Consider the following 26913-nt stretch of genomic DNA (forward strand, 5'->3'; position numbering starts at 1 on the left):
ACAATAACCAAGATGGTGGCTCTACTTTGTATAAGCATTTTGGCAATTGGCATATTGCTGGGAAACGCAAGGTATACCCGGTGTTCGTTTCACTATTTATAAGTGAAGTGGAATAGAATAACCCATCAGTTATTTTGAAGTTATTCTAATCTCGTATACACAAAAATTTGCAATTATTCATCAATTGCTGGAATTTGGAATTTTAATTTTGTTTAATTGGCAAATTCCATAATGAATCTCTTGAATCGGCGTTGGGGACTCACGGGAGCGTCTATTTATAGCACGTACGTCTAATCGTTGTATCATTACATATATCCGTTGCAGATAATAATATTTCAAAATAAGATAAAAATCTTTTGGAACATTGTTATCTCAGTATTTTATGTTGTTCTGTCTAGCGGATGATACGCCGGTAGTCGCACGTGTTATGAATAGACATCCCTGGACTCACCAGTCATGTCCAGCCTGATGAATCACACAAGGAAACCCCCAATGTTCCTCAAAAGTCTACCCTGCCTGGCAACTTTAGTTGAGTGATCTAATTGCTATGACCGGCCAATTAATGATCGGAGTACAATACCTACTTTGATGCTTTGAATTCAGAGGCGTCTTTTGAACTACCGGAACTAATAATTTCAAGTACAAAGCTCTTCTATGAATATATTTCAACTTGAATCCAAGCACTGAAGCAAGCTCTTTATCTCTCCTTGTAGCTCTGGCCAATCCACCTGCCATTGCAAATTGCAGTAACTGCTCTCTGCTGTGTTTCTTCCGTTGAGTGATCCAAACATTATCGTCGCCGCCTGTCGAGTTTATCAATTTTTGGCAGGGATTCAAGAAAATTTAAATAAAACCTTTATAAAAAAAAGAAGAAAAAGAAAACTCACTACTGGTCTACTGGGCTTCCAAATGGGCCGGGCCCATGATCTGCTCGGCTCGTTTCTTCCCCCCTCGCCGCTCCTCGACGCGTGAGGCTTAACCGCAGTCCGCAGCAGGTCGGCCGGACCATAGCCGACGAGCGGCGGCGGCGCCGTGATCTCCCTCCCGAAGCTACTGGTCTCGACCGAGGGGTTAGCATGGGGGAGGAAGACGAGGACCCCGACTGGCTCACCGCGTTTCAGGTACCATCTCGCGTTGGAGTATCTCTTCTACCTGCTTGGCTAAATCTTGGACTGGTTGCTGCTGTTGGGGATAGCCTTTCGCTTTAGTGTCCCGCGATGCTGCTTGTGAACTTCTTGCGAATTAGGTCAGACTGTACTGAGCTCCGATGGGTGAAAAGGTTTATCCTCCTGTGGTTGCTAACCTCTTGTTTAGTCACTCGTATGTCGTATCGTGGTCAAAATTAAATGTGCGGCTTCAGTTTCACACATCAGAAGCAAACTAGTGTCGAACTAGCAATTGATCTGCGCCACGCTGCCAATTGGCACTTCCGGTGCCATAAACGGTCCATGTCCTCCTCAAGAAAGTTCTTGTTCTTGCTGTTCCTCGTAGGATTGAGCTGTACTGCTGTAGGCCATCTATGATTACTAAGCGAATTGGCATATGCCCTTCTAAGATATTAGGTAATTAGGCTTCGAATTGCTCAGAAATTTCCAAAACATTCAATAATTGCTGTTCTGCTTCTAAGCAAATTTCTGGTATTGAGTTTATCAATACAGAGAAGCCACATGAAAACCTTGAGTCCATGAGCTTGCTTTAGCAATTTGATTTCCAGATCCATATTATAGGTCTAGTGAGGGAGGTGAATGTTTTGGAAGGGGAGCTTGTAGAACCTTTTGGATCAATAAATGTCAGAACCCCATCAATAGTGCCAAATGTCATTCTCTCCATTCTCACCACCTTGTTCTTGCAGTATTCATTGGCTACTCATACTTCTGTCTTTACATTAGCTTTCCAGATTTTTTTTTTTGGTTCCAAATCATCTCTTCATATAAGTTTACTATGTAGGAATAAGCAGTTACTACATGGATTTGAACTTTTTTCTTCTTCTTCTTTGGTATAGGCACCAAGTACGGCGCCGGTGATGCTTTCTTCTGGGTCTGATGCTTCTCCCGAAGCTAGTCCTACTAGGACCACTCCATCTAGAGAACAAGGAAACAGAGAGAAACAGGCTTGTTCAGATTATGCAGGTGATAGAGATGACCCTGAACAAAACAAGGGAAAAACTCTGTCATTTGCTAGAAGAAAAACCCTTAGTAGTAAAAAAGGTAGATCTGGTCGACCTGTTTACATAGTGCGATAAAATTATGAAGCAGCGAGTGCTTCTCATTAAAAATTTGATCCATTTGCTACACATAGTTGCTTATATATTCTTTTGGCAAACATGCAGAAGGACCAACCACAGATGAAAAACAAGATAACACTAGTTGCTCGGTATGGATTAAATGTTGTTTTGAATTCCCTAGCTTCAATTCATGTTACGTTGCTATCCAGTTTTTTTTTCTACTTCCATCAAAATTAAACAAAGAATAAAAAAAATGCTCCCTCCATGTTTAAATATATGACACTTAGGACAACATATATTTAAGACTGGAGGGAGTAGGATTGTAAACATCAAATAAGGCTCTGGCTACTCTAACATTTGCCATCCATACAGTTGAGCATGCATCTTTTTCATGCACAGATGATGGGTTCCTGTTTGTGGCAACTGTTATTTTGGGCCTTATCTTTGGAATATTCAATTTTTTATGGTGTTACTGGTGATCAGATATTGCAACTCTTATGTTTAATTTAACTTTTACAACGTATTAGGTGCAGACACTAGTGCTGTACTTTTGCAATTAATTGCTGTACCTATTTTTTTTATTAGACTCCAAAGAAGGATATGGTTACACTTTCATCTGGTTCTGATGCTTCCCATGGAAACAGCCCTTCAAGGGCTGATGATGCTAATCATGAAGAGAACTCACTTAGCACTCCCAAGAGAAAAGGTGTTCAACAAACTAAGAATAAAAAACGAAAAGTTGCAGGAACGAAATCTGATCCAGACCAAATAGGTGGTAAGACATGTTAGTGTGGCTGCCATTTTAGTTACCAGCTTAAAAGTGAGATCTGTGAATAACATGTACTTACTGTTTCATGGTCCAACATAGACACATCGGAACATCAAGAGGGAGTCGCTGAGGATGAAATGCAAGATAAACTTACAGGAAACCCAGTAAGATGTCTTACTCACCTCTCTCTCTACTTTTTGCATTTTCACCCCTTGGTATTTTGGATGATAAACTTTAGAGGGCGTTTACCAAAGAAAAAAGAATAAAAGGAAAAATTTTCGGCTTGTACCTTTCTGTGTGATTATTTAGGTTTTTGCAGCTTTTTGATTGAGTGTATGTTTTTCTCCTAAAATTCCAGGTCTCCCAGAGGTTACCATTAATGTTTCCCGATAAAGTTCAACGTTCAAAGGTATGATCAACAGTTACTGGAATTAGTGCTCTCCGCCTCTGCCTATGTGAAGGCTTCCCATTAAATTTTTTATGCTTGCAACCAAATGCTATCAACAAGCCTGTTATCCTCCCCCACTCTTCTTCTGTTTTCATCATGGAAAAACTGTCTGCTTAGCATTGAAAGGAATTTAAATTTATAATCAACAGAGGCACAATCAGGAGATTTGACATTTGTATTGTGGTTTTTACAATACAGCATACGTGTCCACTCATAGCAAATAATGACTTAAGAATGAGAGCATGGGTTAGGTTAAAATTTCTAAATTGTGTACATGTGACTATGTCATAAAGCTGAACTATCAACAATTGGACTTCTGGAAAATAACTTAGTGAAGCTATTACCTGGAATCTCCCAATTATATTATCCAACATTTATGTTATTAATATCTACTTTAGTTAATAACCTTTGTTCTGTTTATTCGATTATTTTTCTAGGCACTGATTGAATGTGATGGTGACTCGATAGATTTGAGCGGAGATATTGGCGCTGTTGGGAGGATAGTAGTTTCAAATGGTCCTACTGGAAGTCAGGATTTGTTGTTAGACCTGAAAGGTACCATCAAGTAACTTTCACATTAGATTTCTTAATTGGCAAAATAGGCATATTGGTCCCTCAACTTTGATCTGAGGGTCAACTTCATCTCTCAACTTTCAAATTGGCCAATATAGTCCCTCAACTTTTGTTTGTGGGTCAAACTCGTCCTTATGTTGATATTATACTCCATAATAACATAATTATACTCCATAATAATATGAGATTTATGCAAAAAGTCCTTTTGCCCTTGGCTCCTTCCCCCTTAAATTCTGCAACAGTTTATTTTTTTACTAAAAAAATATTTAACCAATGCAAGTCACACAGTGTGGTAGCATCTATGCATTTAGAAGCTGAACAACACAAGTGTTTAATTTGGAACATAGAAGTTTACTTACCCATGCATTGCATTTTATTGCGGACGCATTGAGAGTAAAATTAGACCTACTTGTTGTATAACTGTACCATCATATAAAATATTTACCCATGCACCGCATTGTATTGTGGACGCATAGAGAGTAAAATTAGACCTACTTGTTGCATAATTGTACCATCATATAAAATATATCGGAAAGTTGAGCGAACGTGATACAAATATTGGAAAATGAGGAGGGGGGAATGAGCCAAGGGTAAAATAGACCTTTTATATTTATCTCATGTTATTGTGGAGTATAATATCAGCACAAGGATGAGTTTGACCCTAAAACAAAAGTTGAGGGACTATATTGGCCAATTTAAAAGTTGAGGGATGAAGTTGACCCTCAGATTAAAGTTAAGGGACCAAAATGCCTATTTTGCCTTCTTAATTCTAATCTGTGGTTGGAAATCCCAGGCAAGATATCTGCACTAAAACTCTGCCCAAGCATTTGAAAACCAGCTCTGTTTTGTCTTGATACATGCATATTCCAAGAGTTAGCTTATTATTTCTCCTTTCCATACTCAAACAGGAACGATATACAAAACAACTATAGTTCCATCCAGGACATTTTGTGTTGTAAGTTGTATCTCAAACTCAAGTGCAATTTTATTATTTGGAATTGGTCTTTAATCCTTGGTTTCCTCTTTCAGGTTAGTGTGGGACAATCAGAAGCAAAGGTTTGTAAATGATTAAATAAATTTATAAGCCCATTAATGTTATCCACCATATCAGTTTATACATGTCATAAATTCGAGCGTCTAATGTGCCATCTCTAACTGTACAATTTTTTATGTATTCCATTTTTCTAGGTCACTTTTATTCCAAGGCAACTATTTACCATAATCCATCCCCTGTTTTTCATGTGCAGATTGAGGCTATAATGAATGACTTTATTCAACTTGAACCACAGTTCAATTTATTTGAAGCAGAGACTATGATGGAAGGTTAGCATAATTATAGACGTTAGACGAGAGCATCTTTAATGTACAAAGCTGCCATGCAAGTTAATATGGCATGCTCCTATCATTCTTTGGTTGAGCTATTTATTGGTGCTTCCGCATTTGAGTGTAGCTTTAGTGTTAGTGTGCGCCTGCGAGGAAAAACCAATCTGCATGAAGTTATGGACCATTGTTTACATGATGACAGCCTGTGTTACAATTTCTCTTCTCTAATATTATAGACCTATCTTCTGTATAGGTACGCTTGATGGATTCACATTTGATTCAGATGAGGAGGGTGATAAGCTCCCTGAATCACAGGCCTATCAAAATGATCAGAATAATGAAGATGACGGTCAACCTAAGGCGAAAACCAAAAGAAAAGCTGAGAAACCAGTGGTATGTTTTCTTGCTTCCACTTTAGATGATAACTAACTTGGTATAACCCAATTATGTGAGTGTTCGAGACAAAAATAACCCAATTATCTGTAGCTAGTTTCTGGGATTTTCTTATGTACAGAAGATGGCCATTAGAGTGTTCCAGACTTGTAGTGATTGGGAATTATGAATTAGATGTGTTTAATTCCAGATTGAGTTTTTATAAGTGGCATTTGAAGGCTTAATTATTAATATGCTTGTGCGTATCTTGTTATTATGTCCTTGCACTAAGGGTCATTATCAGGAAATTTGCATGAGCCTTCAGCACTGGCCTTCCTGTTTCCTTAGGCTTCCTTGCTGCTCCCATGTTCAACTAGCAATTTCACATAACCATTACCAAAGATGTAGAGAACGATCTACCAGCAGGTTTCGCTTGCTATATCTTCCTTAGTGCTGGCGCGCTGTTATTCTCATTTAATATTGTGCATCGACATCAAGGTGCTCCTGATGGAAGCCCAAACTGATTCCTGTGACATGCAGGGGAAGGCACCGAAGAAGGCCAAGGGTGCAGGGAAGGCCCCTAAAAAGGGCGCGAGGAAAACCCAGCCAGCGAAGAGAACTAGGAAGGCGAAGAAATGATATTTGTTGATTTGTTTGCGAAAAAATGGCTGTTGAGAACTTGAGATAGCTGGCGGCTGATAATTCACTCTGAATTCTGATTGTCTGAATTTGCCGAGATAACTGATCTGGGTCCATCGGGTGTAACATCATGTAGCACTTAGGAGTATTTTAGAGATGAAAAAAAAGAAGAGAAAATGTAAAATTGCAAAGACGATACTGTGTTTACATACTCCAGGAGCTCTGTATCCTCATTTCCATGTAGAGTTTGTAAGCTAATACAAAATTCTGGAGTTTTTCCAAAATGTCGGACCAGGTCCAGGCAGTTTGTTCGTTAATTCAAATTTCACATTCGAACTTGGTAGTTCCCCAGATGGTTAAAGCTCTGGCACGACCGATCCCTGCAGCTCCGGCACATCCCGAGCCTCACTCGCAAAAAATTCGAGCGACTCCACTTCAAAGTTCAAATTCCCCTTGATTTGGTTGATTTCACTTCAAATTACCAGCTTTCCACCAAAGGAAACGACATGATATATTTTTTATTTTTTATATAAAAAAAGATCATTATTCCTTTCGAATCCGTCCTTGCCCGTCATGCTCTGACAGACGGGTGCCGGAGCAATAATTGTCGCAGCGTCCAAGGTTGCCCCGGCCGTCCGATCGCCTGCTCCCGTCCATCCCACCCGTCCGCCCTCTGCCCCAGGCGTCAACAGCCGGGCGCAGAGAAACCGAGGCGACGCGTCATCCCTGCCCGGCTGCCCCCCTTCATTTCCGTGTCCTCTTCAATTTGCAGAGAAGCAGCAGCAGCAACGCCGCCTCCGCCTCCGCCTTCCCGTTCACACCGCCGCTCCGCTCTTCTCCTCGCCCCCAGCCGCCGCGGCCGCCATGCCCTAGCGCCGTATTCTCCGCCCCGAGCTCCGTCGGCTGCCTCCAGCGCCCACCGTGGCCGGACGCGCTCCCCGCATCTGGGCGGGCGGGCGGGCCGGTCGTCGGCGCGCCCCTGCCGCTCCGTCGCCGGTGCCATTGTACTTGTACGCGCTATCTTAACCCCCACTTGAGCTTCACTCATCCGCCTCTCTCCCTCTGCAGTCTGCGCTAGCTTGCGGTGTCTCTGCTCTGCGATTTGGTTTGCTGGTTGCTGTGTAAGCTGGTTAGTGTTTCTGAAAAGGGGGTCCATTGGGTAGGTTCCGTCTTGGTTCTCTTCGGTGTTGTAGAGTCCGGATCTGCTTCCTCTAGTGGATTTAGAGTTAGAGGTGTTGCTTCTCCATACAGTCGACCCCATTTCGACTGTCGGCTTGGAATCAACCAGCTTAAAATCAACACTACTCTGTAGTTCAGACCGTCCGCTCAGGTTTCGTATGTGCAAAACGTGCCGCGCTCACCTGTCCACCTTGTGACAGTTATTTGCACGGTTGGGAAGAAGTAATACAGTACTGTACATCATCTGAAACAGTAGTGTTACTATGTTTATGTTCCTGTGCACGCCTGTATAGATTAATGCCTGCTTGCTGTAGATGCTCCCTGTATGACCAACTTTACATACATGGCATGCCTAAGAAGTAACAGTTGACATCAGCATAGATTTGTGCTAAATAATACTTATTTTATTTTTAGCACTCTATAACCATCCACTTACCATATTTCCTTCATGTGCCACTAATTGTTTTTTTTTGGCACAGTTTCTTACTGTGCCTATCTTGTATTTAATGCATCTTTTTATCATATTAGGTATTAATCCCCTGTGATCATCACCAGTACTAGGGATGCGTTCCTCAGAAAATAAAACAGTGTGCTCCAACTCACTACGATCATCAAAAAGGAGGAAAGAGACCTCTTCGGAGTTGATTCCTGTATCAAACAGACCAAGTCGACGTAATGCTTCCCGCCAGTGTAAATCTGATTCTCCTTTGAAGGGATCACCAAGGAAAGATAGGAATGCTACTCTGGCAAAAAGCATAAAGAAGAAATATCATTGTAGTCCTATGAAACGGCGGAGGGGTTCAGATTCTGTTGCTGGAAAAATTGTAACAGGACTAGTTGCGAGGAGGAAGAAAAAAAGAAAAAGGCAAAATATTGATGATGCAATTCGCTTGGAAAGAAGAGCGAGATATTTTCTAATCAAGATAAAATTGGAGCAGAATTTACTAGATGCTTACTCTGGGGATGGATGGAATGGCCAAAGGTGCACACCACGCTCTAACTGCTGTCATCTGCTGGTGAAAGAAAAATTTCAAATCTATGTATCCAACTAGAGTTAATGCATTTTTCATTTAAAAAGTAAGCTGAATAACGTTATCATGTCGGGACAAAATTTTCTGGGGGGAGGAAGTTCACATAAATGTAACGTAGCTTAGACTTTTAAGATTTGAAGCCAACAAGATGCCAATTTGTTTGGAACTTATATACTCCATGTAGAATAGCTCCATGTGGCTAATACGACAAGGGCACACTTTTAAGCAATTATTTTTTTTAATTGTAGTAAGATCACAAGTCCAGGGATAATGCTGCTCTGTTAATTTGTCGGAAGTATACTTTTGGACTTAGGTGATTGAAGTTTGTTTTATGAGATGAAAGTTCTGTAAGGTACCTTTTGTTGACACTAGTGAAAGTATTCTTATTTTCCTGCCTATTGTTTTGATAGAATCATGTTAACAGGCCATATTACTGTTGTTAATCAATTGCACCATGATGCTGTTATATAATTTCCTTGCTTATGTTGCTCTGTTGGTTTTATGAGTTAGTATAGTAAAATATGGTATGATAGTAAATACTAAATAGTTGACTAATTAAGTGCACCTTTCCAAATAGCCGAGAGAAAATAAAACCAGAGAAGGAACTGCAGCGTGCCAAGAAACAGATCATAAAATGCAAAATTGCTATACGTGATGTTATTCGCCAGCTTGATTTGTATAATTCCACTGGGGGTGTTGATGATCCAGTGATGCCTCCAGTTGCACGTACCAATTCTGAACATGTACGTATACCATCAAGCAAATGCCAGATGTTCTACTTCCAGAGTATCTTTCAACTGATAAATTATCAATATTTGTTTTGCTAGATCATGTGTTCGACATGCAAGTCTCATGAATCATTTCCCAGCAATAAAATTATCCTCTGCGAAGGGGCTTGCAAAAGGGCATATCATGAGAAATGTTCGGAACCTCCTTTAGAAAAAAATGGTAATTATTTCTTCTTTTCCTTCCAGATATTCTCTTATGTATTTATTTGATATGGTTGTTTGTTGAGATTAAACGGTAACATATTTGTCTTGCACCCTCCTCCTTCTATCCCTCCTCTCTGTTTCATCCTGTCATGCTGTTTTTTGTATATAGTGTGAATGTATGATAAAATAGGTACACATTTATGGCGAATGTCGTCTAGGTAGGTTGTTGACGGATAAAAGTTAGATGTCTAAGTTCTCCAATTAAAAACCAGACGATCACTTGACATATCTTTTGTTAGATTTGTCCCTTACTAAAGATAAGTTATCCATCACTCACTCACTCCATCTAGATTCCAGGTTGACTTTGAAAATCTGTGTTCAGTTTTCTCTATTTCATGTACCACAAGGGTCACAAGCACTCACAGGTTAATGTTACACTAGTTCCTCTTTTGTAAACATATTTTAAAGATCGGCTTCTCGCTGCCTAACTTTTTAGTTTTGCTCATTTTCTTCCTTGTATTACTTATTGTATTAAAAAAATATCAGATGTGACAAGTTGAGACAATCGATCTGTCTGATTGCCCACACAAGCTGTAGATGGCCAAGTCTGGATGTAAAATCAGTTGCATCTGCATACCAAAGTTTGCAGTTTGAATGCACTTGTTACTGGCACTGCCAATGTTTAGTTTGCTTATCATGATTGCCAAATGCAATATAAACATTGGATTGGCAATTAGCACAGACCCTAGCTAGCTGTGCCAATTGTCCAACTCAACTTGTGATATGAGAGAACTTGTGCAGAAATACAACGATATTGCAATTTATGGAACTACAGTCAGCAAAGTGGAGGTTGCTAGGGACCAAAATCAGCACTATTAGAGTTTAGGGTCAATCTTTAATTAGCTAAGTCTGAAGTACGCGCTAACTCAAAATTGCCTCTTGGTTTTTGAATTATTGTAACTTTTTCTTTTTTCTATGTAATGCTTTCATGTTGTAGTGCTATTTTATAGGAACTGCTGCTTATTTTTGAGTTAGTGCTATTGTTTCTTTACATTATCTGGTTTTGCAATAGTTCTATTTAAATATTTCTCTCAGATACTTCACATTAATGAGCCATTCTATCACACAGCTTCTCTACTTTTTGTTTATCATAATTATTTGAGCATGGGCAGATATGTACCTTAAATGTTGCTCACCTTCATCAGAATTAATTTCAAAAAATGATGTAATTTAATGCGTGATCTTATAATCTAGGTTGCAATGGCCTGCGTTAGAAGTACAGATTCTGTTCTGATGGTGTTGTACTTATTTTTGTTGCCTGGCGTACTTTTCCTCCTCATTTGAAATACACACAGACTCATTAGTATACTTTTAAACAGATATTGCAGTACTAATTATTTTACCATTAATACGTCTATCTGTCTTGTGCAACCTCAGCTCTTCCAACAAGTAGCCTTGGATGGCTTTGCAAATTCTGTTCGTGCAAGGTGAAAATTTTAGAAGCTATTAATGCACATCTAGGAACAAATTTTACGGTGAAGTGCCCTTTTGAAGTGAGTGTTCATCATTTCCTCACCTGTTATGATCGTTTTACTTTAGTTATTCCATACTATTTCTGTCGATTGTCAACTCTACTTGCTTTCTATAGGATGTTTTCAAGGAAGCAACTGAACAAATTGACTCTGAGGATGCACTAGATGAAGATTGGCTTTCTGAGTATTCAGGTGATGAGGACTATGATCCTGAAGAAAACGAGGCCAGCAGCAGTTGCATGAACAGTGGGGAAGAAATTATGTCTGATGATTCCAATGGTTCAGGAAGTCCACTTTATTCTCCAAATGATGATATTCCGGAATTCATATCAGTAGAATTCAATAATGCTGAAGGGTTCTGTCATGCCAATTTGGACTTAGGCATTGATTCTAGTGAAGATGATTGCGCACAGATCCTTACACACCAAAGGCCAAGAAGAGATGTTGATTACCGAAGACTTAATGAGGTTTGTTTCACCAGTCTAAAATATTGCCATCAGTACTGCAATTTAGAACATTTTGCTTGGAAGTATTTTTTATAGGTCACACCTTCATTGAGTAAGTGTTTTGATTGCGGTATTTAGCCCAACAGGCTGGAATGTTGAATACTTTTTATCCTCCACAGGAAATGTTTGGAAAAATAATTGAGAATGAAGAGCCGAGTGAGGATGAAGATTGGGGTCATGACAGAAGAAAGAAAAGAAAAACACGTGCAAGGAGTGTTGGGGATAATTCTGTTGAGGGTTTCTCGAATGTTATATCAGATGAAAAGATCCAGAAGAAGGGGAGAAAACTTTTCAGGATTCCTCCCGAGGCAGTCGAGGTAACTGATAGTTTTAATGACATTTATAAATTGGTAGGCCTCTTTATATATATATATATGCATATTGTGATTCGCATTTATATTTGTTGTGATACGAGATGAACTCATGGCTGTAATGGGATTTCAATCTGGCTTATTGTGCCTGCAACTTTGAAATTGTCAATTTTGTCTTGTTCACGCTTGCTTGTCATTAATATCCTCTGTCCTTAACCTTGCTAAATTAGGTGCTTCGCAAATCTTTTGCTGAAAATGAGCTCCCACCCCGGGATGTCAAAGAAAATCTCTCGAAAGAATTGGACATCTCTTTTGAAAAGGTACGTAGTGTTTAATTGGATCAATTTTGACAGCTCTGTGTTACTTCTAACATGTATGTGTTTACTCACCTAGAAGTTGCTTTCTGCTCTTCAATTACCCTGTGCACCTGACTTATAACTTCTGTTATAAGAGATACTATAAATGCTATTCATAATTAAAGTCAGATACTCAAGTCAATATCACAGTTTGTCAGTTGCCACTCTTTTCATCTGACAATGTGATGGGCAGGGCGTCTAAGTATAGAATGATTACCAACTTGCTTTTTCTTAAAATGTCTTCAGCAGCAGTAACCAGTGACTGCCATCCATTTGCAGATTGATAAATGGTTCAAAAATACTCGGTGTGCTGCTCTCAGAGATCGTAAGGCATGGATTTCTATCTCATGGTTATTCATATGATCTGTGTAATTTCATTGAATAAATTATGTTTCCCTGCATTCCAAGGCCCGTAAGCAAAGTCCTAAAAATAATGATATCAATTTATTTAGTCCAGTGAATCTGTGATTTATACAGGTGCACAATTTATTTTATACAGAATCATTCGTTACCACAAACTAAACTGCAATTGAACTGTTATATATTTTCTACGATTCCATATGCTTTGATTTCATGTGTAAAATTATTGGAGGATATGCAGAACCAAGTTCTAGACTAAATTGCAATTTAACTGTTATATGTTCTACTATTCCATATGCTTTGATTCCATGTGTAAATTTATTGAAGGATACACAGAACCAAGTTCTAGTTTTCCATTCTGTATATCTTGTGGTTGTATACTCAACTTTGTTAACATTAGTGCTATCTTTCAGGCTGAAGGGAACAGTCGTAGTACCGCTCCCAGCAAAAGCTCAAGAAGTAAAGGAAAAGCTGGAATCTCAGGCAAGGTTGATTCAGCAGACAATTCGTGCTCTTTTATTTTCCTTTGTCTGAAATCACCAAGGTCCCTACCATGCAAGCAAATATTGAGAAGAGTTTCTCAGTTTTCTGAAGTATTCATGTTGATTCTGGCAGTTATAATAGTGCCATGCCCTAAAAGGAATTATAGCCATAGACTCTTAGTGTTTATTAGATACCTGAATCAATGATTTCTGTAACTGTAAGTCAACACATCACCATTGTGTAAATCTATTGAAGGATACAAAGTGTCAGGTTCAAATATTTCTTTCGTTTTATCTTGCGGGTATTATATTCAACAGACTGTGTTTGTTATTGTCTCATTGTGTCCTCCTGCAGGCTGAAAGAAATGGTCATGTTACTGCTTCCTCCAATAACTTGGGAACAGGCGAAGAAAAAGCTATCTTGGGCAAGGTTGATTCAGGAGACAATTCATGCTTTGTTCCCTTGTCTGAAATCATCAATGTGCCTACACGATTGCAACGGAATCTTGAGAAGAGGAAGATGGAATCAACTAGCAGTCCTGTGAGGCCAGCTTGTTCTCCAACAGACCAAGTCAAGGTAGAAACTATACACAAAGCTGATTGTGTTTATCTTGCCTAATTTTTGACCTAATCCACAGTAGCAGGGGCCTTGAAAAAGGATCTACTTCTGTCAGATCCATTGAATTGATTGTGTAGCCTCAACATGTTTGCAGGAGAGTACGTCACCTACAAGCAAGTCTTGTCTGTGGACAGATTTGAGCCATCCAATAAACAATGAAGTCAGCACTGGAGAGCAAGCTGCTTCACAGTTAGATAGTGGTGCCTGCGCTGAAGAGCAAGCTGCTCCTCAGATGGATACTGGTGCCTGTGCTGAAGAGCAAGCTGCTTCTGAGATGGATACTGGTGCCTGCGCTGAAGAGCAAGCTGCTCCTTTGGTGGATGTTGGGGCCTCAGATTATCAGCCTTTCCTGGATGTGATCGATGAGATGTGCGGACTTGAATGTAGGCTGCAGAAGCTGAAGAAGAACATGCTGTCATCAGGAGCAGAGGGCTGTGGTAATGGTGGGAGTGACATGAAAAACCAAGCTGTGGTGCTCGTGCCATCCGCTGAGCTCAAGGAAAAAGCGTAGCATGGCGCTTTATCTGGGCATTGCCCATAGGTTTTATATAGCAGATAACTGTATAGAGAACCAAGAAAAAAAAAAGGAAACAAGAAACAGACAAGTGCCGGCTTACATAACATACTGTCAGAGTGCCTGTGCGGCCTCGACATTACTAATAGGCGTCTGGTAGTCTAAACGAGCCAGAAACATACCTTCGGTGCCTTGGGAATTTTATATGTTCTAGATCAGAGTTGGACCTGTTAGCAAAGCTGTTCTTATCCAAGTGATGGTTGTACCAAGCACACTGATCTCAACCTGTCATTTAATTTCAAAGAGAACTTAGCATGCATGCATGATTCTCCTTGTGTGCTGTCGCGTGACAAAATGTGATGTACAAATTTTGTTCCTTCACTGCCGTTTGAATATAAAGCATTGCTCTGTTGTACTGCTGTTAGAATTCGCACCCAAAGTTTGCTGCAAGGATCATGTCAATTTATTTTAAACACACCGTAGATAATCAGACTGCAGAGACTGTCTAACCACCTGTGCATATACCAGGAAAATGGAGCCTTTTGGATGTTGCCATACCATCACACTCCAAGACCAGGCGGCCCTAGGAAAAGAGAGATTTTTTTTTTCAAACGGTCAAATTGGCTGGAGCAGGGAGAGGAAAAGGCTACTGGATAAGAGGACGCATGCCTTCTGTTCCTGTGAGCGACTAGAGGGAGGCCACCCCTTTTTCACCCCTGGTCCGTGACCTTGTGCTGGACACGACGCAGTAGCATCAACTAACTTGGCGCGTGGTGGCGTTATCCGGAGGGAACGGAGGATGGTTTAGGGGTCCAAGTGTCCGCGCTGCGCACCATGCAATCCCTCTGCTCTGTTAGGGGACGCGCGGGACTGGCTGAGACACGGCCGGGATAAGATGGGCAGCATGGGTGTTCTTGCCGATGGGGACGGCAGATAGTATGCTCGCTTGGAACCTCGTGGGGTGTGTGTGTGTGTGTGTTCATATCGTACTATTCGCAGCGTTTCGCACTGCTCGGCGCGAGTGATTGGTGACGGCCGGATTTGGTGATATTTCGGGAGTTCTACTTTGGAAAGGTGGTAGTCTGTTTGGGGTAAAGGTACTGCGAAATCAAGTCAAAACGATTCTTGCAGTAAGACTGCAACAGGAATGAGTTTTGGGTAACAATACATGCAGAGTAATGTGCTGGGGTTGCAGCTGTGCAGCAGATGGAACAGGAGTTTTTTTTTTCCCTGAAGAAATCAGATGGAACATGAGTATTCCCTCGATCTCTCTGGCCAGCAGAAACGTGCACGTCGACAACACCACATTCCTGCAGAGATTCAGAAATGGTACAGACTTGAGTCAGGGACGTGAATGGCTAAGCGCTGGCTGCTGCCCTCCAAAGGGAAAAAAAAATGGCTCCCTAGCATAGCAGAAATACGCATGGGAATCTGTTTCTAGTTTGTTTCTACCCACCACGACCCACGAAGGAACCTGAGAAATTTGAATGTTTAGACCAGAGAAATAGCAGATGGAACCAGATTGTTTCTACTTTCTAGCATAGCTGAAATAATCAGATGTACGTAGTATTTTGTTACAAACTTCGTCAAAGACAGAGAAATTTGAATGCTTAGAACTTCGCCAAAAGAAAAAGGTTACATTTTGAAACTTCGCCAAAAGAAAAAGGTTACATTTTGAAGCTAGGGAATAGTGAAGTCTGGGAGTTACCCACCCTCCGATGCACTAGACGGTAGATTTCTTTGGAATCACCGGAGGCTGCGTATGCACGAGCCACGAGTGACTCCCCCTGTGGTGTGTACTAGTTCGTGCACGGACTCTGACCCGTGTGAAGCTCCCGCACGGGCACAAGCAGACGGCGACGCACGGTTCCCACGCGGTGGGGCCCAAGGGTCAGCGACTGTCCCCCCCCGGGGCCCGGCCGGCTCCGCGGTGACTGCGGACACGCGCACCACACGGGTCGGACACGCAGCACATCGATCCGGCCGGAAGGTGCATGGACCATGAACGCACGTCTCTCTCTCTCTCTCTCTCTCTCTCTCTCTCTCTCTCTCTCTCTGGGTCTCTTCCTGTGCAGCGGTGATCATCATCAAGCACTGGCACTGTAGATCCCAATCGGCCGCATACATACTCACATGCATCGATCGTTGCGAGCGTTTGGTTGCATCGGGGCAGCACGCACGCCCTTGGCCGCATGCGTGCCGGCCATCATCTTCTCCAGATCGATCAAGATCGGGGCCGGCCGGCCATGCATCCATGGACGGACGGACGAGTCGATCGCCGAACAGGCCAGCATCGCCCTGCACATGCATGTACACGGTCCGGAGCATCCAATCCAGCTCCAAGCTGCTCCGGCGAACGGTGGTCACATCACAGGTCCCGATCCCCATCCGATCTTCGCGTACGTATCTACGCGCACCGGCGTGCCTGTGCGTGTGCTCTTTGGATCTTTCCGGTAAATGGCAAGTGGATAGCAATCCGGAATTACCCCTCCCTCCATTAATTTGAAGCTAGCTAGAGCTCTCTTGTGAACTCAATTTGAGTTCTGATTGGAAAACCGAATGAAGAGGTGCCATTTGGACTGCATAAAAATGTCTATGAAACCAAAGCAAGCGAGCTGTATTATTGCTATTGCAATTGCAAGCAGCTAGCGCATGCCAAGCGGACGGTCGAGAGAGGCCGGCCATTCTGAACTTCTGATCAGCTGATGCACTCGCAGTAGACCAGACAGAAGGTTAGCGGACGAAAGGGCACCCACTTTCTCCCTGTACTGTAACTAACAATGGCAGCTGCTGTACCTGTACAGGGTAGACCAAGCCCCGGTGCAGCAGCGTTTGACATTTTGGCCAAGGATGGATGGATGGATGGGCGGGTGGTCGGTCGTCTCACCTCATGCATGCATCATGCGGCCACGCCTCGCTTTTTTCCTCCCCGGCGACAGCCCAGCAGAAAAGGATAACTGTCACAGCCCAGCAACAGCGGCAACTGCAAGCCTGCAAAGGAGAGGAGCGTTTGGCGTTTGCCCTGCAACGGCAAAGCCCGGGTAGCGCGTCAAAAGGCACCAGCCACCGCTCCAGCAAGCTCCAGCATGCAGACTACCAGCATGCGGACTACTTTCTCTTCTTCTTTTTTCGCCAAAGATCATGCAGTAGACTACTTGCACGGCTGCTGCTAAACCACCCACTGCTGCTGCAGCTCACTGTATAGTATCCAGCTCTGCAATTTCGATTTCTTTTTCTCCTTCCTCTTTATTCAATTTCTCCAAAAGATCTACACGCAGAAATAGCTGACGCTACAATAATCCTCTCCGCACACATGCTGTGCTGTTCTTATTAGGGTGGTCGCCTCTGGCTTCCTTTGTCTGGCTGAGCCCAAATCTGAACATTTCCGCCCCAGGCATGCCCTCATTTCCCTCTTGTTCCCATCCGCCGCGGTACCACCATTTGGGCAAGGGCTCGTGCCGCCATACGCATACGCCTGTTGCGCCGCTCGCCATGCCACGGATCCTAATTCGTTTGGCGCTATAGCGACAACAGTCTAACCGCCATGCATGCGTATCGCCATGATATTTCCCGTAGGGAAATCTTCCCAAGCTTGCTGCCTAGCTTGAAATATCCGATCCAGCTAGGTGGTCAAGTGCAGCAGGTGAATCTATGTCCACAAGTACATGCACTCGTCCTATGGATACTTATTTCTTTGTTTTGTAGGACAGTATTTGTTAAGCATAATAAGATGCAATGGCATGGAGCTAGTTTATTACCATATGCTCATAGAAATGTTGTTAGTACGTAGATGTTGAATTATATATTCTGTTTTTTTTCTCAAGTACAATATTGTAGGTCTACTTGTATGTGGAGATTCAATACAAGTATGTATCGCTGGATAAATGGAAAAAAAAAAGGTATGTATGTCTCCTTTTCTCCTATCCATTTAAATTTTGTGGCCCTTCGAGAAGACGTTCGCACATACGTCGACAACAAAGGAGAGCCATAGAACAAGCCTAGTACGACCACTACAAAACAGACAGAACCTCGCAAAATAGCTGGCCACAAATGCAGCACACATCTGTTATATTGGACAGTAGGTTCTAGCTGTTCTAGACACAGCAGCTTGATGGGTGAAATGACTGAATCCATTTGCAGACCGTGTACATGATTGGCTGATACATTACATCCTGACCACTCAGGATGTGTAAGACTGCATGTTGTGTTGGAATTTTGGTGGGAACAGCTAAAGAGATATTTATCTTCTGCCACATAAATATCTCAACATGCATATTAAACGCCTTATAGATTATTACCAAGGGGTAATGTGTACGTGTAGGATAGATCAAGTTATTTGCCCATCAATTTATGTTCAAATTCTTAATGTGCAAAACATATCCTATTGATTTCTAATCAGTTTGGCTCTTGCTATTATGCATGTGCTCAGTTATCAGTTATAATAGTGATCTCTCTAAGAATTTCTAACAAAAAAAGAGACACCAACCACAAAGGGACACTTTTGATGTAGAAATAAAATATCTTGCAACAAAGATCCTGCAGCTAGACCGGCCCTACCAGGGGCAAAGGGAAAACCTCATCCGAAACAAAGAGCAAAGATTAATTTGGTTGGCTGGAAACGGCTCGATTGGCCCCCCTCCTCTATCATTAGTGATTGAACCTAGCGGACACAACGTATGGGGCATCGCTACCACACATCCTAGTTCGCAAATATGAGGCAAAAGTCCAAAAGGCAAGGAGCGAGGTGCTACGCGCATACCGAGAAAGCTCCTGACTTTCACTGACAAATTCAATCAAGGGCGCCAGCAGATGCAGTCGAATGTTGTGACGCAAACTTTCAATGTGCAAAGCTTATCCAGATCAAGAGGGGCCCAAACATTAACACGGCCCCAAAATTCTTCCATGAAATGGAAAATAAAGGTACAAGAGGTAAGAGGCCTGTGTGTGCGTAGCACTGTTGCTCTTTGTACTGGGACCAATCGCCGTCAGCCATGCACACATACAAGCTTCCAAGATCCTGCGGGCCCCGCGCTTAGCTTCACGTGAAAAGGTTGCTGGGGGCAGATAAAAGAGCGCGCCACGTAGGCCCGAGAATCCGGCGCGGCCAATGGGAGCACGCCATGTCAGCGGATAAGAGAAAATCATGGGGTCTTTTCCGTTGGGGTGGGTGGATGGGATCGGCAATCAGGAGCTTAAAAGCGCCCTAGCTCGGCTGTTTACTAAAATGCCCCTCCGGTTTGCTTTTGGTGGTTACAACTTGCAACTCACAAGGCAATGCTTATGATTTAGCATTAGGTAGGATATAAGAAAATGTTTTGGCCACCTCAAGCTCAGAATCATTTGGTTTATCTGCCGTTTGATAAAGATTCTCTCCGTACAAGTTACCAAGACTACAAGTATGTTACCATTTTCAAGTAACAACCAAGAACTTCTATGACATGTAACTGTGTGCACTCCTGTCTTCCTCAATGGGCCAACAACTTTGAAACCACTTCATCCGTCAACATGGGCAAATATTATTTAAAAAATACTCTTGATAAATGGAAATAGGCTCAGATACCCCTCGTATAAGAATCTATAGATGCAGTATAGAATCAGAATCTTTGAACCTCATTCCTTGTACCTACATTTAAGTAATGACAACACTTGTTCTTTGTCCTCTAACAGTAAGGGGGAAAACAAAACAGGTAGAAAAATTCATACTCAGTGCTGAAGCTATCGATACAATCGACCAAAAGCATGTACATAGTTTTTGCAAAATGCCAGCAAACTAGTTTAAACAAATGCTATTGCAATGTAATTATACCAGTCCACTAGAGAAAGATCACAACAAAAATTAAATAACATACGATTATTACTATGGGACGCCGAATTAACAAACTAATACATTTAACATCTGCACATACACACACATGGAGGTAACATGCATCAGGACAAGGGTGGAACTTGATATTTCACACACAAAAAAAAAAGACATGTGGGAGGAAACCTTCAAAGCTTTGCTTTCCATACGGCACAGCGAGGCATGGCGACAAAATGTATTAGTCCAAAAGAGGATGCCATTAAGTAATGCTTACTCCCATGTTCCATTGGCCAGTGCCGTCTTCAGAAGAAATATTTTGATCTGTCACACGGTTACCAATAGACAATCAGTAAGAAACAAAAGATCAAATAAGCTTGAGTAAAACTTGAACTTCCTTTTATTTGTTCTAATTCCGGGCGAGAATCATGACTTCAAGCAATTGAGAGTTCACCACATTTGGAGAAGTTCAATTATTTTTTGTCGGTGTGCTTATAATTTTGACCACCTGTGATTTATCACGCTGTTTTAAATATCTGTTCAATCAAAGCTGTACCAGCTGATTCCTTGCAGGCACACATATGAGATTAAAACTTCCAGTACATAGTTTGCCTTTTTATAGGCTTTAACTAAATCTGACACAAAAAAATAGCCTTCAGTTAGTTATCCTGTGAGTTTCTTCTGAAAAAAATGGTGATGATGGTAACCTTTTTTAAAAGAGAGAGAGAGAGAGATGGTAACAAATTTGAGAACCCCACAACCTAGGGCAAATTGGTCTCATTTTAGCCATTGCAAATCCCAGAGACCAAGCAAATCCAACACATGTACAACCTAGAGCCTTGGAATAAAGAGAACAAATTACTTGGAGAGGAGGGGCTGCACAAAACTCTGTGTGGGCCCTGCAAATGCCAGGGGTCCCACAGGCAGCAGGAGAGAAAGGGACCTGATGAGAGGGTGGCTTGTCTCTTCCTGTAGCCTCCTACCCAAGCCCTCTAAAACCCCACCCTGTACCCCCTTCTCTTGAACCCTTTCTTCCTCCTCCCCCCAGCAGCTGCAATTCCCCCACACCCCTCTCTTTCTCTCTCTACAATCTCTCTCTCCTTCCAAGGATCCAAGAAGTACTATTGCAGCTTCTCTCTTCATCCATCCCCAATCCAAACACAGCTTCTCTGCTCAGCTAAGGGAATTCCCCTGCTCCTGCTCTTGTGTTCTTGCTGGCCCTCTGCTCTGCTCTGCTCTGCTTCTTCACCTCTTCTTGCCACAGAGGAGTCCAGCCGTTGCAAAGACAGAACCTTTTCACTTCATCTTCTCCCAAAGTGTTGTTAGTGTCCCAGGTGGAGGCAAAGTGTGTGCAATTTCTACTAGTTTTTGCTCTTGATTAGGTTAGGAATTTCTTGCTCCTGTGTTCCTGGGTTGATGGTTGTGGAATTAATCCAAGAATAGCTGGAGCTGTTCATTTCACCTTCCGAGAAGACGAGGGCGAAGTGATCATTTGAGTAGTGGTGGTAGAGGTTGTTGAGGCGTTGCAATGTCGTCTTCCTGCATACCAACCGGCCTGCGGCTGGACCTGGACATGGTGAAGGCGGCGACGTCGCCGGGCGCGCACTCGTCGCCGTTGCGCCCGGTGCACTCGTCGCCGTCGTCGACGCTGTCGGAAGCGTCGAACGCGTCATCGTCGGCGACGTCTGTGTCGCTGAAGCGGGCGCGCGCGCCGCGGAAGCGGCCGAACCAGGCGTACAACGAGGCCGCCGCGCTGCTCGCGTCCATCCACCCCTCCGTCTTCCCCGTCAAGAAGAGCCCCAAGACGGCGACGCGCCCGCCGGCGCGGCAGCTCTCCGGCCTCGCCGCGGCGTTCGACCCCTCCTCCGACCTCCTGCCGCCGCTTCCCGTCCTCGCGGACTCCGCATTCCTGCTCCGGGACATGCCCGCACCGTCGCCGCAGCCGCAAAGCCCGTCCGGCGCCAAGAACTGCTCGTCGCCGGCCCCGGTGAGCAGCGTGTTCCGGGACTTCCGCGACCCGGCGCCTTCACCGGCGAGCCCCGACACCGTCGACGTCGACGAGCTTGGCGAACTCGACTTCGATGACGACGGCTTCGATGCCGAGTCAATTCTCGACGTCGACGAGGCCACCGCCGGCGCGGCCGAGGGCCTCGACGGCATCATGGGCAGCCTCACCGTCGAGAGCAACACAGCCACCACGTCCGATGACTCCATCCTATCAAGCTCCGGCATACACCCCTACCTCAGGAGCCTCATGGTGGTCGGCCTCGCCGGCAGGTTCGAGCTCGGCCTCGGGTTCCGGCACGGCGCTCGGCCCAACCTCAACCGCGCACTGAAGCGGCGGGACGACGACGGCGCCTGGTGGATGTGGCCGGCCGTGCCGGTGAAGGACATAACAGTGGCACCACCGACACCGCCAGCACCGGCAGCGCCGGACACTGCAATGGCGCAGGTGCCGGCGGCGCCAGAGAAGAAGAAAAGCAAGAAGAAGAAGGTGGTGAAGATGGAGAAGGTTATGGCCAAGGGGAGGGAGGAGCTGCCCAGCGCAAAATGCAAGGAGGAAGCTGACGGCTCGGTCGAGGCTGCTAATGGCGATGGCGACGCTGACAGCACGCCGACGAAGGCGCCAAAGACCGGGTTGGGGCTGAAGCTGAACGCCGACGAGGTGCTCAAGGCGTGGTCCGACAAAGGGTCGATGTTCACCGAGGGCGGCGGGCCGGAGTCGCCGACGTCGGCCGCCGACGTGCGGGTAAGTATTGACTACCATCTGCTTACGTCTTTAGTATTCTTCAGACTTCAGTGTTGCTGCTTTCCCTGAGGAAAAAAGTGGAAGGTTCTTGCAGAGCAGGTTGCATAATTTTGATGCTTTATCAGTGGCTCGATTTCACAATTTGAGATGGCTCGCTTAGATCAAATAGGAAAACTTTGGCGATTTGTAGCTGAATTTTACCTCTTTATTACATTCTTATGCAGATTAGCTGGATAATTTTCTGGAACTCTGAATATTTTTTTTGTTAATAGAAAGAATTGTACCAATTCTATAAGAAAGAATTCGTTTCATATTTTTTTATAAGAAAGAAGGGAATTGTCAATTGGACAGTTGCTTCCTTCAAACAATAAAAATGGACACTCACAAGTAAAACCCACACTACATCTCTCTAGATTATGTACTGTTTATCCAAATGGATGGTCCCTCACACAAAGTACTGTGTAGTACCGCACTGCTACATATCTGTGAGTACACGTCCTTTCAGAATATCAATGGTGCTGCTGTAAGCCTGTAACCTATAGAATAAAAGTATCCAGAAAAAAAAGTTTTCATTGTGTAGAACCTTTCTCAGATCTCACGAGGCATTTAAAATCTGTTAAACTTATGTGTAAATTCAATTCAGCCATTTTATTCGGCTAGGATTGGTTAAACTCAATTATCCAGCAGTGGACCACAGACAATAGAGAGAGCCTGGAGAACTTATGCCAAGGATTACATGTCTGTCTTCTTGCAAAGGGTCATTTGGGCTCATTTTGATGCCCTATGGTCCAATGATAGACCAATTGCAACAAACTGCAGCCCCAATTCAATTGGATTTTCTGCAATTTGCACGGGCAACCGCCAATATTTGCAGCTGTCGGAAATGACAAGAATCATAATTAGATACGTTCGGCGTTTTGTAATATGGACATATTATGACATGTATCTCTCCTTGAGAGACTTTTCAGAGAATGTAAACCTGCTCTTACAGTTTTACTGACGAAGATCTATCCTTGTTGCAGGCAAAACTTGCAGACATTGATCTGTTCCCAGAGAATGGAGCTGGTGGCGGCATCAGGGAAGCCAGTGTGTTGAGGTACAAGGAGAAGAGGCGTACCCGGCTGTTCTCAAAGAAGATCCGGTACCAAGTGCGTAAGGTGAACGCTGACTGCCGGCCTCGGATGAAGGCAAGCACTAGAACTGATTAGAAAGCATAAAAGATCTGTTCGTAAGGCAAAAACTACAAAAACTCACTGTTCAATCACGCCAAAAATACCGTGTGTTTAGCCTGCAGATGCAGTTAACCATAGCAAAGTGTCTGAAGACTGACATGTTTATTTCCTGTTCTTTGCAGGGAAGGTTTGTTAGGAGCCCATCTCTTCTTCAGCAAGCCCTGGAGGAAGAGAGCTAGACAGTGATACTTGCTAGCCTTTTTTTTATCAGCATCTTTTTGTCCCTTTTAGTTTATCATTAGCTAAGAGATGTGAGTGAGGATTTCCCCCGGGTTTTTTTTCGGAGTTTTGCTCTGGAGAGGATAGGATGCCTTTAGAGTGCATTGTCATGATATGGTGGTGAAATAGTTTGTCTCAGGTTTACAATGTGAGGTAAAGGAAGGAAATAAAGTGATGTTAGAATATACAGTCATATAGCAAGCAGCACAGATGATGGGTTTTTATTTACTTCTACTGCTCCAAGATTATTGACTAAATGCAACTTCAAACAGCATGGATGATTTAATACCATTTCACAATCACAACATCTGCTATTCACACATTATGCTTGTCATCGTTTCAAGAGGGAAATTACCTGCAGGCATGCAACTACAGTCTACATGAAACATTTACTGCAGTCACTAGGAAAGTAGCAAACTAAAACGAAAAAAGGAGCACTGTAGATCTCACTTCACCTTTACCTGAAAAAAAAAACTTTGCAATTTCACATCATCAGGTGTGGATTAAAAAACAGTAAACAAAGCAGCACGTGTTTGAAGCTCTCAGATGGTAGTACCTTTTTACTTGCAGAGAGCAGAGCCCTGCTCACTTATCCACACCTGTAGTACAAAATTCCAACGGCATGAACAGCGCGGCTAGAGTTCGTGAGATGGAAAAACTCGTAGATCCATTCCATGGCCTCCTCCCTGGTTCGACATGATAGAGGGAAGGAGCCATTGTGCAGATGCTGCCCTGCAGTCTGCACAGCAGATCAACCGATCGGAAATGGCGCCCTGCACGGAGCGGCAGCGGCTGCTGACCTGGGCGAATCGATGGAGGTATTCGAAGCGGTGAAGATTCAATTCAACTCCTCGGAGCAGTCCTCGCCTGCGCCGCGCCGCCATTGCCGCGCCTCCCCGCTCTTCGATCTGCTGCCGCCGCGGGAGGACGAAGGGGAGCGCTGGAAAGGGCGCACCACTATATATCGCGCGCGCGACAGATTCACCGTTGTCGCGCGCGCTTGTGTGGACCGGAAATTCAGCCCATTAGACGATTTCCGTTCGACTTTAATCTGTGTGAAGAAATGTGATCGGCCCAAATATTTGCTCTATCTCTTGTCTGTGAGCCCAGATTTAGCCCATCTATTGTTTTTCCTTTCTTTCTTCTTTTGCTTTGCCTTATTCCTTCCCTTGTCTTTATTATTCCGTTTATATTTCTTTCTTCTCTCATTTTATTTTCTTTCCCCGATATTTCTTTACTTTTATTTTAATTTTCATATAATATTTATATTTCCTTTTCTTTTACTTTATCATTTTATTTTATTTTGTATACCAATATATTTTTATACATATATTTTCCTTTATTCCCCCTTTACAATTTCAGTAATACTAAAATTTCTTTTCTTCCCTTTATCCTTTTATTTTACTTTATATTATTTTATATTTTTTCTATTCTTATTTCCCTTTCTTTTATTATAGTTTTTCTTTCTATTCTTTTCTTTCCCTTTTATATACCAATTTGTTCACAATGTATATATATATTGTTCGTCTCTAGGAATAATTTGTTTGTGTTCTGAATGTGTTTATTGTCCACGTACAATTATTTATTCACTTGTGGAGTTATTGTATTCGCGCTTGAAGATATTTTGTTCCTAATGTTAAAATATTTGAACCGTAAGAATAATTTGTTGCTATTGCTATGTTTGTTCTTCATGCCAAATAATTTTTTCTATATAGATCCATTGTATGCACTATACTAGTTTATTCATGATATTAAATTATCTATTCGCTTTATTAAAAGTTCATCACCATGGACTTATTCTTTGTTTGTGAATTTTCAGATCGTTTAATCCGTTTATATAAATGTAGAAATATCGTACGTTATCATACCAGTAGTGGTGGTATAATAGTTGATAGAAATAATGTTTGCATTAGCAATCCGGGTTCTTGTTTGAACCATTCCTCATGCATTTTTCTCTTCCATTTTATTCCTCCAAGCTAATGGTCCAGTAGTTTACAAGATGGGATGATCAGCTAACCAGTCACCGTGCGAAAATAAATTGGACTGATTCTTCAGGTGATGCATGGTGAATTGTCGCCTGAAGCAACATATAGCCCCGCCCCTGGACAAGGGGTGTTTTGAAAGATACCCCCCTCCCTTCGCGAATTGTGGCTGTCTAACTCGGATCTGAAGGCTGACAGTGAATCCACCTTGGATGGTGTTTTATTTACTACCCACAACCATCATAGTTTCATTTACCGTCCACCCCCAGGGCCGCCATTTCCAACTAATAAGCTTTGAAAGGAGGGTCTCTTCGCTAGATGCCCCGCCTCACGCTACCATCACCGGTGATCGATGGATGCCGTTGGGGCGTACGCCGCCTGCCTGCCTCTCAGATCCTACGGTCACAGGTTGCAATATGAGTTTCTTGCTAGAACAAGATGTGGTTTTTGCTGATGATGGATGTGACATCCCGGAAAAATTTACTAGAGAAAATCATACGCTGAAAATATCTTTTTCAGAAACCTTTTTGTCGAAGCCCTAATTCCCCGGAACCCCGAACCGACACCCGAATCCGACCGCTGTCACCTCCCTCTTTTCTCCTCGCGCAGCGTGCGAACGTCGCGCGCGCGTGGCCGACCAGCCGCGGTCGCCGCCGCGAATATCGCCGGCGCGCGTCACCTTCCTTTCTCCCTTTCCTCTTTTTCCTTCCACCATTTCTTCTTTTCCTTTTCTTTTTCCCCATTTTTCTTCTCCTCCTCTT

General features: G+C 43.1%; 3 protein-coding genes across 8 annotated transcripts; all 3 read left to right on the forward strand.

The window, feature by feature from the left end:
* Window positions 1-962: 962 nt before the first annotated feature.
* LOC112902544 (DNA-binding protein BIN4) lies at window positions 963-6632 on the forward strand. 3 transcript variants are annotated; one of them, XM_025971692.1, is made up of 12 exons: window positions 963-1121; window positions 2003-2207; window positions 2330-2373; window positions 2810-3008; window positions 3093-3157; window positions 3352-3402; window positions 3879-3996; window positions 4923-4969; window positions 5044-5070; window positions 5262-5337; window positions 5591-5730; window positions 6250-6632. In XM_025971692.1, the coding sequence occupies exons 1-12, from the start codon at window positions 1077-1079 to the stop codon at window positions 6346-6348; spliced, it is 1116 nt and encodes a 371-aa protein (XP_025827477.1). In that variant the 5' UTR covers window positions 963-1076; the 3' UTR covers window positions 6349-6632. The 3 variants fall into 3 exon arrangements, with proteins under 3 accessions (XP_025827477.1, XP_025827611.1, XP_025827527.1); XM_025971826.1 differs by having other exon boundaries at window positions 2810-2996; XM_025971742.1 differs by having other exon boundaries at window positions 964-1121; window positions 2810-2999.
* A 427-nt stretch (window positions 6633-7059) lies between these two features.
* On the forward strand, window positions 7060-14503 carry LOC112891590 (pathogenesis-related homeodomain protein). The gene is made up of 12 exons (XM_025958490.1): window positions 7060-7358; window positions 8056-8509; window positions 9136-9301; window positions 9386-9506; window positions 10928-11043; window positions 11139-11489; window positions 11648-11845; window positions 12070-12159; window positions 12475-12525; window positions 12969-13043; window positions 13393-13614; window positions 13751-14503. The coding sequence occupies exons 2-12, from the start codon at window positions 8091-8093 to the stop codon at window positions 14165-14167; spliced, it is 2226 nt and encodes a 741-aa protein (XP_025814275.1). The 5' UTR covers window positions 7060-7358; window positions 8056-8090; the 3' UTR covers window positions 14168-14503.
* Window positions 14504-20986: 6483 nt separating this feature from the next.
* LOC112893162 (protein CHLOROPLAST IMPORT APPARATUS 2) lies at window positions 20987-24359 on the forward strand. 4 transcript variants are annotated; one of them, XM_025960364.1, is made up of 3 exons: window positions 20989-22719; window positions 23742-23952; window positions 24074-24359. In XM_025960364.1, the coding sequence occupies exons 1-2, from the start codon at window positions 21499-21501 to the stop codon at window positions 23925-23927; spliced, it is 1407 nt and encodes a 468-aa protein (XP_025816149.1). In that variant the 5' UTR covers window positions 20989-21498; the 3' UTR covers window positions 23928-23952; window positions 24074-24359. The 4 variants fall into 4 exon arrangements, with proteins under 4 accessions (XP_025816158.1, XP_025816149.1, XP_025816131.1 ...); XM_025960346.1 differs by having other exon boundaries at window positions 23742-23906; XM_025960355.1 differs by having other exon boundaries at window positions 23742-23876.
* Window positions 24360-26913: the final 2554 nt, after the last annotated feature.

The sequence above is a fragment of the Panicum hallii genome, chromosome 1, assembly GCF_002211085.1.
Source record: "Panicum hallii strain FIL2 chromosome 1, PHallii_v3.1, whole genome shotgun sequence".
NCBI classification, from domain to species: domain Eukaryota; kingdom Viridiplantae; phylum Streptophyta; class Magnoliopsida; order Poales; family Poaceae; genus Panicum; species Panicum hallii.